The 12859-nt window shown below is 44.8% G+C and overlaps 1 protein-coding gene across 1 annotated transcript in view; it reads right to left on the bottom strand.

Moving 5' to 3' along the window:
* Positions 1 to 3813: 3813 nt before the first annotated feature.
* The window catches only part of TRPC3 (transient receptor potential cation channel subfamily C member 3), an 87785-nt gene continuing 78739 nt past the window's right edge, over positions 3814 to 12859 (bottom strand). The window contains exons 10-12 of the mRNA XM_036763997.1: positions 11108 to 11191; positions 8296 to 8371; positions 3814 to 3956 (exon numbers count right to left, since the gene is read on the bottom strand). Coding sequence (XP_036619892.1) covers positions 3814 to 3956; positions 8296 to 8371; positions 11108 to 11191 — 303 coding nt within the window. The remainder of the gene's footprint in view (positions 3957 to 8295; positions 8372 to 11107; positions 11192 to 12859) is intronic.

Here is a 12859-nt window from a genome sequence, read left to right as displayed (position 1 = left end):
TCATTGAATCTGGGAAGCTGTGTTGGGTTCTGCCATCCAAACAGGGCTTTTTCATCTGGATGGAGGAAGAAGAAAAGGATTACAATTTACATTCCTAAGAGAGTGCTATGGGAACAGCTTGGGTGGGGAGGGGAGGAGAGGAAACTCATGTTCCAGAGTATAAATCTCTAAGTGATTTAAACTAGCTGGCAGAAGTCTTTCTGAGTCTTTCCCCACTTTTTGGTGATACATTTTACAAGTACAAATCCTTGTGCTAGGATGCCTTATTGGCTTGAAACTCAACTCTTTATGGAATGCCAGAATCTCAGAACTGGAAGGGGCCTCACAGGGCATGTGGTCCGACCTCTATCTGGAGAAGAATCCCTCCTCCAATATACCCAGCCTTTGCTTGAAGACCTCCAATGGGAGGAGGGAAAGTCCACTGCTTTCTGAGACAGCTCACTCCACTTTGAGACAGCTCAGAATGTCAGGAAGTCATTCCTGACACTGGACCCAAATCTGCCTCTCTGCAACCCCACCGTTCACCCCTTTGCTCCCACATAATGTTCTTATTTCTTCTCTCTTGTGGCAAATAGAAATATAACCTCCATTTCTTATGATAGCCTTCCAATATTTGGAGTTTGAGGCATTGTAGAAGTATCCAATCCCATTCGGATAGACTTCAAATCCAAATGTAACAGTTTCTATATTAATTCTATAGTTGAAGAGGAAGTGGAAAGAGAGACAGCTTTGGAGCTGGAAAGCTCTGGAATGCAGTCCTGACTCTGACAGATCAGAGAATTCTCTATGGAGATTAAACTGCAGGTATAGACCAAAAACCAAGAAAGCTGGACTGTAAGCATTTGCTTAGACGAAAACATCTCTCAGTAGGTATTTGCGGTGATGGACACAGATGTCCCCTGGGGACAGGATTGCCAATGATCACCCAGAAGATATAGCAGACCGTTCAGGGGGCCCCTGGGAGATGTAGTTCAGTGTTTCAGAGACAGCTTTCCTTGTTCAGCTTGGGAAGAGACAGGATTGATTATATAGTTTTAGACAGGAAGGGACCCAGTTAGGTTGGCCCAGAAAGTCTTGACTGCCTGGACAAAGAGCAGGTGGTTACAGTGGCAGCAGCAGTGGAGGATCTTTGGCATGGGGACTGTCCTTATAAGCATTAAGCTTCTGGAACCTATTGCTCTGAGAACTGTTTATTTCATAAGGATCCTTCTGGGAAGAAAGAGACTGGTCTTTCCTGAGGAAACCCAATTGTTGGTAAATTGTCTTCTTTTTTTTCTTCCTCTTCCTTTCTGTCTGAAAGGGTGGAGGTTTAGATGCTAAATCTCTTTCTCCTTTTGTTAAACTATTCCTCATTTCTTTATTAGCACTTCAGATCTGGTTTCCTTCAGATCAAGATACAATTTCTAAAATGCCTTTGTCTTTATTTGGGTACAAAGATGAGGGTGGGGGGACTGCAGTGACCATTTGAATACAAAGATTTTTACAGGCCATCTTTGACCTGGCAACTAGAGGTCACTAACCTGGGGGCTCTGAGCTTTTGCTTTTCTTTTCTTAATAATCTTCATTAATAAGCTCCTAGAAAGAACAGGGAGAAAGGACAACTTTGAAAACCTCTGGGTCATTGCCCTGGTCTAAAATTTGGAGTTTATCTTTGTCCCCAGAAGCTTTGAATAAAGATAGATCAGGCAATTTCTACCTTGCTCTCCCAGGAATTTCCAGAGATGAGGAAGGGGAAAGAAGGGTCTCCCACTGGAAAGGTAATCTCTATAGCCAACCAGGGGTGGGGAACCTGCAGCCTCGAGGCCACATGTGGCTCTCTAGGTCCTCAAGTGGGGCCCTTTTATTGATTCCAAACTTCACAGAACAAATCCCCTTAATAAAAGGATTTGTTCTATAAAACTTGGACTCAGTCAAAAGGCCACATCCAAGGACCTAGAAGGCCACATGTGGCCTCAAGGCTGCAGGTTTCCCACCCCTGGAAAGACGTATGGGCAGAGGCAAGCGTGGTCCATTAGACCTATTCCCTTCCGTTAGAAGGGGGAACATCCTCCTCAGCCCAATTCTGTGCTCCTTGGTGACATCTGCTGGCCGCACAAACATCCAGCCGTATTACTGCAGCATCTTCGAAGCTCTGGGACAAGGACCCAGCTGGTCTGTACAGCACCCCGGGCTTTTCTTTTATTGCTCTTCATTTTAAGTGCATGATTTCTCTGCATAAAAAACACGCTTACAAAACTCAAAGCCCACGAAGTGTGACTATTACTGTTGAGCTCTAAACATCAGAGGCAGCAATGAAGAGCCTGCAATAAGGTGTCAGCCTGGCAGAGAATTGAGAATAAAGTCTCTGCCCCGTGCAAATGTACTTGGGACTAAATTCACGTGACCTCAACAAAGGTAAAGGAAATCTAAGATAGAAAGGACACAATGTACAACTTGCATATGCAGATACACAAATAAAGCACATAATAGTGTTCATTGCTTTGGACAGCACAATACATCTTCTTGCTATCAAACTCCTGACTCATGACTCAAAGGCAACATCCATACTCTCAGACCAAAAAATGTGTCAGTAAGTGTACCTGAGCCTCATTTACCTATATATGTGTACTTCAACGATTCTCCAAAGAAATAGTTTTGGACCACTTGCTGCAAGGGAAGGTATGGTTTGGGCTATTTCTTTTTCTGGCCAACCAGTTAGTGCAAATGCTGAAGGGTCAGTTGTGAAAAAAAGGAAAATGATCGGTAATAGTTGAATATAGAGAGCTGATTAGGCGAGGCTGATCAACTTGATGCGGTTACAAGAAAATGAGCCTTGGTTTGGGATTTTGGTTTCCCATGCGAGTGTGAAAATGCTCATTAGCACCTCCATGATGGGACTGAGGGTGTGTCCTGCTGGATGCCACTCCATAGATGCCCTCCCTGGGACTTTGAGGAAGGAGGATTGGTTCCTTTGGGGATCTTGGGGGTATGAAACACTGCACTCCCACTCTCATTCACATTAGCTCGCTCTCATCTCTCTGGCTTGGACTCTGTCTGGATCCCTCTGAAGACGTACATTCAGACTAAACGCTCTCTTTCTGCCTAATACAAAGAGGCAGCTCAGATTCATAGCCCAAGTCAATCAAATTACACCCATGAAAGTTTAATCCCTCTTAATCACAGGGCCTTAAAGACTCACAAAGACTTGAGTTCAGGAGCGGTCCTCAGTCTTCTCAATAAAGTCATCATAGTTAGCCACTACAGACTTTTTGAACCAGAAAGGACCTTGGAGGTCATCTAGTCTGGCTCCCTCATTTTATAGATGAAGAAACTGAGACAGGAAAATGAATGGCCCAAGGATACAGCTAGAGTAAATGGATGAGACAGGATTCGACCCCAGGTCCCAGGATTCCAAGTTCTTCTAAGCACTCTTTCCACAAGTCACACAATAGACAAGTTCACGCCTTCCCAAGGGAGATCCAATCCAAAATGGCAAACCAAGGCTGATCCCACTATACCTTCATCCAGCTGGTCAGGCTCCCCTGATCAGCCCTCTACAGTTGGACTTTTTAGTAAAATGCTATCTTACTTTTTAAAAATGTAAAAACATCAGTGTAGACAATTAAAAGAAGATCATTGTGTTGATGGGCTGAACAAATCAAATCTTAAAGTCTTAGCTTTCAAGGAAAGAGTCACATAATAAAGGCAGTTTATGCTAAAAATTGACATCTCCCCGCCCCCCCCCCCCCCCCCCCCGCCGCCCACAAGTATCTGTTAGAAATATTATTGCCCGTGTATGTGCTGTAGTCAACAAGAGACTCCCAGACCCGTGAGTCATTCACATCTCAGCATGCTGGGATTTAGCTTCTCTGTGAGTTTGTGGATCAGAACTGCTAACTCCTCTGTTGCTTGGGACTTGTCTTCCAAGAGTTCATAACGCAGGCTAGAAATGTCTTGTTTGATTTCTTTCAGTTCACCTGTAGTGTTTGTAAGAAAAGATGGTAAAAAGTCATTTTTGGTCTCTTGTTCATCGATTTGGAAAAGAACATGTAAAATCCACTCAATGTAAAGAAGTCTTCAAGGTACACACTTCAGATTTTTCCCTTTGAAAAGTCTACTTTGCTAAACTAGTGACATTCAGAATCAACAATCCCATGTTTATTAAGCAACCATTTTTTGATCCAATTTGCTAGTAGGTACATAGGGATGATAGGACCCCAGAGCCAGGGCTGGAAGGAAGCTTAGGGGTCATCTTGTCCAACACTCTCTTTTCTGAGCCACAGCAAGAATGCCTCCCACACCCAGACTTATCCAGAAGGAGGTGTAGTACCATGGGTCCCTTTAGCTGAGAGGCACACATAGTGACTCCACTGGGAGGGCATTCTGTGGTCGGACAAAGGGGTTCCGGATAACCTCAGCGTTCTGCTTGAGGAAGCAGTGTGGGTAACTGAAAAACCTCTTGATTTGGAGTTAACGAACCTGGACACAAATTACAGCTCTGTCACTGAATAACTGTGTGACCTTGAGTAAGTAAATTTAACTTCCTGGGACTCAGTTTTCTCATCTGCAAACCAACGGGGCTACATAAAACAGACTCCCTCAGCTTGCTAAAGCTAAAGACCAATGAACCGAGTTTAATTAAACATGGGTTTATCAAATGCCTTCCTGGAATTGGTCAATTTTGAACAAGTTTCAGAAGAAGGGATGGGAAAAGAGCAAGGAGGCACTTAAGAAAGGGAGTGGCATTTACAGGGATGGGAACAAGCCAGGGAAGGCAATGGTGGGCAGACAAGCTGGCTGGCCCCAAGTGTCTGTACCAGAAAAATAACCAGAGATATGAAGGTGAAACAGGCCACGAGGCACAGGCTGTTAGAAGTGATGGGGCAGGCAGCTACTATCTCCAGGCTCCTTAGCACAGCAGTGGGCCACCTTGCCTATTAGAGAGGCACCCCACCAAGGACATTTAGCACTATCACAGCTGCCATAAAAGGTTTGGCCCATCGCCCAAAATATGGCTCACTCTCAAATTACAGTGTATAGCAGAGGTGCCAAGCTCAAATAGAAACAATCCCTGCTGTGCAAATTGCCTTTGTTGTTGTTGTTCAGTAGTCAGACTCTGAGACCCCAAATGGGGTTTTCTTGGCAAAGATACTGGAGTGGTTTGCCCTTTCCTTCTCCAGTGAATTAAGGCAAGCAGGGGTTAAGTGTCTGGCCCAGAGTCACACAGCTAGTGAGTATCAGAAGCTGGATTTGAACTCAGGTCTTCCTGACTCTAGCACCAGGGCTTTAACCACGGAGCCACCTAGTTGCCTCACATATTAACATAAGAAATTACAGATTAACAGTATCTGTGTTGTGTTGTGTTTTTAATTTATTTTATTAAACATTTTCCAATTACATTTTAATCTGGTTGAGGAGTTTTGTGGCTGTGTGACACCTCTGATATAAATACCCATCAGCCATCACTTCGACCTCCCTAATAAAGACAGACTTGTGGACAAGACAACAAGGTAGATATGGGCCTTTGATTCAGAAACTTTCTTGGCAAGATACACCTAAGTCAACTTGCCTTTTTATTTATAGAATAATCCATAAAGTTATAGAATAGTCTGGAAAATACATTATTTAATATCATTTACTCTAATCTTTGTAATTTTTTAGAATACATCATGCATCCTTAACCTACAGATAAAGGGACTCAGCACCAGGCTACTGCTGACGAAAGTTGTGGCTTTGGAGATCCATTAACCAATATCTAAAATGAGCTTATGAAATCATTTCCTTTGTCTCTGCTAATATTAAAGAAGATAGGTCCAATTTCCATATTCGTGTCTGCTTCTTATAAGCTGTGTGATCTTAGGCAAGTTTCTCCAGCATCCCAAGAATGGAAATAATACTATTCAGGTTGTTGGGAGGCTCAACATGAGATGATCCCTGTTGAGTGCCTCATAACTGTTAGGCACTCCATCAGTGCCAACCATGATGACTATGAGTGCTGGGATGTGCTGCCATCTTGGTCCCACTGTTCTATCTCCTGATGTAGAAAAGGGCCCAATGACAACACAGTCCCTAAGTTGCCCTGGTGACCACAGCAAGTAAGGCAATGAAGAAAAGGACCAAGGCCCCAAGTATGCCCATCCTCTAGAGCAGGGGGCATTACCCTCAGCTTCATGAACCCCTAAGGGGTCTCTGGATAGATTTCAAGGATCCATGAACTTGGATAAGAAAAAATTACATTTTTTATTTTCAAGTAATCTTTGGTTTCATTTGTAATCCTCTGTGTTCTGTTTTATACACTTAAAAACATTATTCTGAGAAGAGGTTTTATAGTTTTGCCAGATTGCTACAGGGTTCAGGACACAAAAATGTTTAAGAACCTTTGCTCTAGAGGGCAGCTTAAGGGAATTTGATAGGGCAAAGAGCCAATTGGACTTGGAGTCAAGAAGACTCGGGCTCAAATCCCACCTCTGACCCTTACAAGTTATGTGACCCTGGGCAAGTCACTTAACCTCTTAGCCTGTTTCCTCATCTGTAAAATGAGACCATAAAGCCTCCAAATACCTGCCATACAAGGTTGTTGTGAGAATCTGAATTAATGAATAAAGCACTTCAAAACCTTAAATTGCCATGTGTCAGGTATTTTTGTTATTATTAGAGAAAATTGTCCCCTAAAAGAAAACCCTAATACTAAACAAACAAAGAGTTTGCCCATTGGAACAAGTCAGATCCAAAAAAGTCCTGTATTAATACCAGGTCCCCAAACACTTTCCAGCCCCTGTATTTTTACAGAAGACACTTGCTCTTCCTCCACTTGTTAGGACAGACTAAAGCAATGATGCCTCTGACAGTGAGCAGTGAGCTCAAGTAGTACCTGAATCCTCCATGGCCCTCATAGCCCAGGCAGCAGCAGAGAAGAAGGGCCAAGTCTTGTAAGACTTGGAGGGAATGGGCCACGTTTCATAAGGACATTTCTTACAACACTGCCTGAAAGGAAACTGAGGCACCAACAAGTCAAGTGATCTGCCCAGGGTCACACAGCTGGCATCTTTCAGATAACCTAGCTCCATAGGAAGGGACTCATCACCAAGTTACCAGACATGCATCTGTTTTGGCTCTGTCACTACTTTCTGAGTGGACAATTGTTCACATTTCTGTGTGACTACTGAACAGGAGCTGGCACAGCTAGCCTTCTGCCTAACCAGGGTGGTAAAGGATAAAGACCCCCATCAGTGAAGAAAAGACCGGACAGACAGCTGAGAAATGGCAGGTGGGTCGGGATGGCCTGTCACCTGGGCTCCTGCCCAGGAAGCCTTGGCTCTCACCAAATAGGAATTCAGAGGTTCTTAGACACGGGGCCATCATAGAATCCCTAAGAGCCTCGATCGAGAGCTAGAGGGACCTGAAAGGGCATCAGCATCAAGCCCCACATTTTACACCTGAGGAAATTAGAGAGGGAAGTGACTCGCCTAGAGTCACACAGCTAGGAAGTTTCTGAGGTAGGATTTGAACCCACATCTTCCTGACCCCAAGTCTAGGGTACCTCTTTCTGCCTCTTGAAGTCCTTTCTAGGACTTCACTCCAGCGCACCAGACAGAACATTTCCTCCTCTCACTGTCCCCATTCCCTCCCTGCCTTCCCCTCCTCTGCACCTTCATCCTTACCCTCTTTACCCAGGCACAAAAAGCCCTATTTATGGCTCTGCTCAGATACTTGAAAAACATGACATGGCTTGCTCAGCTGCCCTTGAATTATAAGAAAGACTCAACTCAAATAAGCATAATCTAACTTCTGTACTGTTTTAAGATGTCCAAGGGCCTTCCTGTCCCGGCTCCCAATCTCTGTCTTTATCTCCCTCTGTCTCTCTCCCTCTCTCTCTCCATCCTCCTCTCTCTCTTTTCCTCTCTCCCTCCCTCCTTCTCTTTCCCTGTCCCTTCCTCCCTCCCTCTCTCTTCCTCTCTCCTTCCCCCCCTTTCTCACCTCTTCTGTCTCTCTTCCTCTCTCCCTCCTTCTCCCTGTCCCTCCCTCCTTCTCTCTTCCTCTCTCTTCCTCTCTCTCTCTCTCTCTCTCTCTCTCTCTCTCTCTCTCTCTCTTTCTCTTTTCTCTCTCTCTCTCTCCCTTTCCCTCTCCCTCTCTCTTATCTCTCCCTCCCTCTCCCTCCCCTTTCTTCTTTGCTTCTTCTCTCTTCCTCTCTCCCTCCCTCCTTCTCTCTCTCTCTCTGTTTTTCTCTCTCAACCCCTCCCCTCCCTCCCTCCCTCCTGTCTTCCATGTTTGATGAAACCCTTCTCAAAGCAAGCTTCTCCTCCAGGAGACACTCACCTTCATTGACTTCATCATTCTCCTTGTCTACCTGGGCTTTCAGAACGTAACGTTTTATGAGCCTTTTCATTATTTGCTGCAGAAAGAAGACACAATTATACCCCTATTTATATATGTAAAGAGTCCACAACTTACTCTCCCAAGAGTCCTATGCACCTGCAAGCAAAACATACCACGAGAGAACAGTGGCTTGAATCGACACTGTTACGGTGGAAGGAGCCAGGTAGCCATTGGGACCTGCCAGCTCTCAGGAGGGAAGGGAGTATGGTAGAACGGACAGTAGATGTGGAGTCAGGGGTCTGGTTCTGAATTCTCGCTCCACTCCTTTTTTCCTGGTATGACCGTGAGCAAACTCCTTACAGCTCAGAACCTCTGTTTCTTTTGTAAAGTGAGAAAGATGAACCAGGCAATAGCCTAAGTCCAAGGTCTCTTCTAGCTCTGAGTGCTGTTTCTACTGCTAACTAACTAGACAATATACACTGTGCCTTTTGAGTCTTCCAAAATAAGTAATGAATCATTTCCTAGACACCCCGCCCCATATGCTCATCTTTGAAAGAGCCTTGTATGTCTATGCTATCTCTAGGCATAGCGAGATGCTGACCCAACATAAGACTGAGGCACAACCTGGAAGCCAGGAGCATGAGAAGAGTGAATGGGAAGTCAGGAGCCCTGAGCTCTGCCAGGGCCCTGGCACTGTGGCCAGATTGGCACACCTCACGGGGCCTCAGTTCCCTAGTCTATAAAATAGGGACAATGATACTCGCATTACCTGGAGAGTTATACCACCTTCCAGGGTGGTGAACAAGAAGCTTGGAAACCAGAAACCACCATAGAAAACTGAGTTATTATTATCACTCCTCCACTAAACTTTGGCGTCCAAGGCTTCATCATCAGACAGTTGAAATTTCTCCCTCATGACTTTTTCTGCTTCCACCCTTTCTCCCTGTTTCTCTCACTTTCTCTTTCCCCTTTTCTTTTTTCTCTTTTCTCTATCTCCTCTGCTTCCTCTTTCTCTTCTCTCTCCCCTTCCCCTCCTCTCTTGGCTCTCCTCCTCCTCCTCTTTTCTTCTCTCTTTCCCTTATTCTTCTTTCCTCTTCTTTTTCTCCCTTTCTCCTTTCTTTTTCCCCTTCCTCCTCTCCTCTCACCTCTTTTCCTTCTCTCCCTCCCTTTCTACTCTGTTCTCTCCTTTTCTCCCATTTCCCTTTCTCCTTTTCCCCCTTCCATTTCTCCCTCTGTACAGAACATATTGCTGAGGCCACTAGGTAATATAGGAGATAGAGCTCTGGACGTGGAGTCAAGAATCCCTGGGTTTGAATCCTGCCTCCAATTCTTCCTAGCTGTGTGGCCTTGGACACATCACTTCTCCTCCTAGCTTTACCCATCTTTAAAAAGCAGCTACCTGAGAGGGTTGTTGTATGGACCAAATGAGACACTGCATGTAAAATGCTCTTCAAACCTTCAAAGTCCTCTAGAACCCTATTTAAGGCATCTTTGTTGAATGTCTATTTGAATCCTGATAGGCTGGGGCATCCCTGTTGCCTGAAGTCCTGAGCTGGGGCTGATGTAGGGAGAAGAGTTGGGGCAGCTGCCCAGTTCAGCAGAAGCTCTGGCGTCAGCAAACAATCAGCCCAGGCAGAGAAGGAAGGAGTTAGGGACAATGCATGGTCCAAGGGCCCTGGGGGCCAAGGAGGAGAGAGGCGGAGCTGTGAAGATGTCATAGGGAGAGGGGGCACAAGGTAAAAGGAGCAGAGCATGGGGGCGCTTCTCAGGCAGCCCTGGCCCAGCTTCACGACCCCTGGCACCTGGGCAGCTTCCAAAGCACACGGCTAACATTGGGCCAGTCTTTGGACATTTGCCTCTGGCAGTGACATATTTCTTATTTCAGTTCGTAGCAGAATATTTAAACATCAAAGTCAGCTTCACTGGAAGCAGTGTGAAAAGAAGCCCCGGCCTCCCAGCCCCCAGACCAATGCTGCGCTTTACGACTACTTAACCCGCTACTCATCCTCACTCCCTGATCCCCTTCCTCCTTACTGGGGGGCTGGATCACCTGCCAGAAACAGCCTGGAGATTTGGAAACCAGAATGATCAACTTGAGGGGAACCATGCTCTCCCCATCCCTAAGTTTGAGAGCAGCGCCAAATGTCTCACCCAATATTAAAATGCAAAATACACAATAGATGGTACAGTGGATAGAGCACTGGATTTGGCATCAGGAAGACCTGAGTTCAAATACTGCCTCATACTAGCTGTGTGACTCTGGACAAGTCACGTCACCCATCTGCCTCAGTTTCCTCATCTGTAAATTGCAAATAATAACAGCACCCACCTCTCAGGGTTATTGTGAGGATCAATGAGATAATAACTGTAAAGTGATTAGCACAGTGCCTGGCGCAAAGCAGGTGCTTAATAAAGGCTTCTTCCTCTCTCCCCTCCCCCCCTTCTCCCTTCAAGATGGTGCTCACGAAGACAAATTCCCCAAGTATGGACAATAATTAGGGGGAATAGCTTCCCGAAGGGAAAACATTTATAAATCCAGGCCGGGTGTCAAGCTTATTTACATCCCGTCCATAAGGACAAGGGGGCTAGCCATCAAACTCGTACTGTTCTTCCATAGCCTGGCATTAACTGTTCTGCCAGTCCTCACTTTGAATGCTCTGGAGTGACTCCTCGGCATCCTCACATTGAGCAGGGGGGTCTCTAAAGTCAACTCTCAAATTCACGGCACAAATGAAGGATGGATTTCTACTCACAAACACACACAGTTACACATGTGCACATACGTGTACATACATGCCCGATAAGCGCTTACCTGATAGCGTGTTGGCTGACTGAGAATGCTGTTAAAACTGTGTGATTCAAAAACTCTGGAGTTAGACTGAGTGAAGAGGTTTAACTAGGAAAAAATACAATTAACCTAGTAAATGAGAATACATTCATTGGAAATCAAAACTACCATCTACCTGTTCATTTTTCCCTGGCATTTCTGGAGTTCAAGTCTGGGGGTGAGGGGCATTCTTCTTAAATGTGGTTTAGAAACAATAAGCGAAGGTGTTTTGCAGACGCATTCTGGGGCAGGTAGGTGGTGCAGTGGATAGACTGTGGGCCTGGAGACAAGAAGACCTAAGTGAAAAACCAGACTCAGACACTTACTCCCTGTGTGACCCTGGACAAGTCACTTAATCCCTGTTTGCTTCAGTTTCCTCAACTATAAAGTGAGAATAACAAAAAATGAAGATAAAATGAGATAATATTTGTAAAGCATTTAGCACAGTGCCTGGCACATAGTAGGCACTACATAAATGCTAGCTACTATTATTATATTATTATTATAATGAATTCAACATCCTTGTTCTTTAAAATGTTGAACTATTTAAATTAAATATGTAAAACCTATTAAATATATTGCTTATATTAAAAACTTTCTTCTTTCTTACACCCCTCTGTGTACTCCTACGCATTGTTCTGGAGCTCTGAGGGGGCCAGTGCTACCTAGAGACAGGAATGTTGGTCATGTTACTGGAGTGTTTCTCTTTATGAAATAAAGGATTTCTTTTCTGGGCTTCTTTTCTCTCATTAGAATGTAAGCTCCTGGAGGGCAAGATATCTTTTGGTTTTGGTTTTGTATCCCCAATGCCTAATCCAGTGCCTTACATTCGTTAGGCATTTAATAAATGAATGTTGTAAAGACCTGAATTAAATTTCTCCCCAGTGAAGGTCTCCCTCAAAGAAAGGCTGATGTAAAGCACCTTTCTAGATACTTACTTAGGACTTTAAGAATCAAGCTAAAAGTGTTCTATATGCTTTGATTTTGAGTGGGTGAGAGCAGTTGACAATCATGATCAACCACTCCATTGATACACACAAGGGCAGGAATAACCTTCCTTCCCATGAAGGCAGAGGAGATGGGCCTATAGTGGAGTGGGAAGGTACACTGTGAAGGGCCCTCTGCCCAAAAATATCAACACTACCACTGACTTTCTACCATTACAGCTTCATTCCTTTGGATCTGAAAGAGTCCTTTTTGAATAGGAAGAAGTTATACCATAAGCTATTCCAAGTTCACACCTTGGCATCAGTTAACAAAATGTAGCAGAATTCAGCTAACCAGATGACCATAAGACCATCAGAGAAAGGACAATTGGGGGGGGGCACCTGGGAGGTGGCTAGGTGCCAGGGTGAGAGAAATTGGAGCTGGTCTGAGAGAATTCTCAATGCCTACTAGCATTTCACTATGTTGTCTAAAGGACAACAGGGTGGAGTAGTGGATAGCCAGGCAGCCTCAAAGTCTGAAAGACCTGAGTTCAAGTCCTGTCTCTGGTACATCCTGGCTTTGTGACCCTTGGCAACTCACTCAACTCCCCAATGCTCCAGGTAACTTTCTAAATTGCAGAGAAGATGGCACTCAGCAATCCTAGAATTTCCTCATCCCTATACCAGTGAAATCATTGGTCCTTCAGACAAACCTTCCCCAGACTGTCTGGTCTGATCACTATATAAGGACGGATTTTGCTGCTTCCCACAAGAGGTTAGGGTCAGTCTACGAGCCAAGGTCACCTCCACA

The sequence above is a fragment of the Trichosurus vulpecula genome, chromosome 6, assembly GCF_011100635.1.
Source record: "Trichosurus vulpecula isolate mTriVul1 chromosome 6, mTriVul1.pri, whole genome shotgun sequence".
Lineage (NCBI taxonomy): Eukaryota > Metazoa > Chordata > Mammalia > Diprotodontia > Phalangeridae > Trichosurus > Trichosurus vulpecula.
The sequence above is the reverse complement of the archived record's forward strand: the minus strand, read 5'-3'. Positions and strand labels throughout refer to the sequence as shown.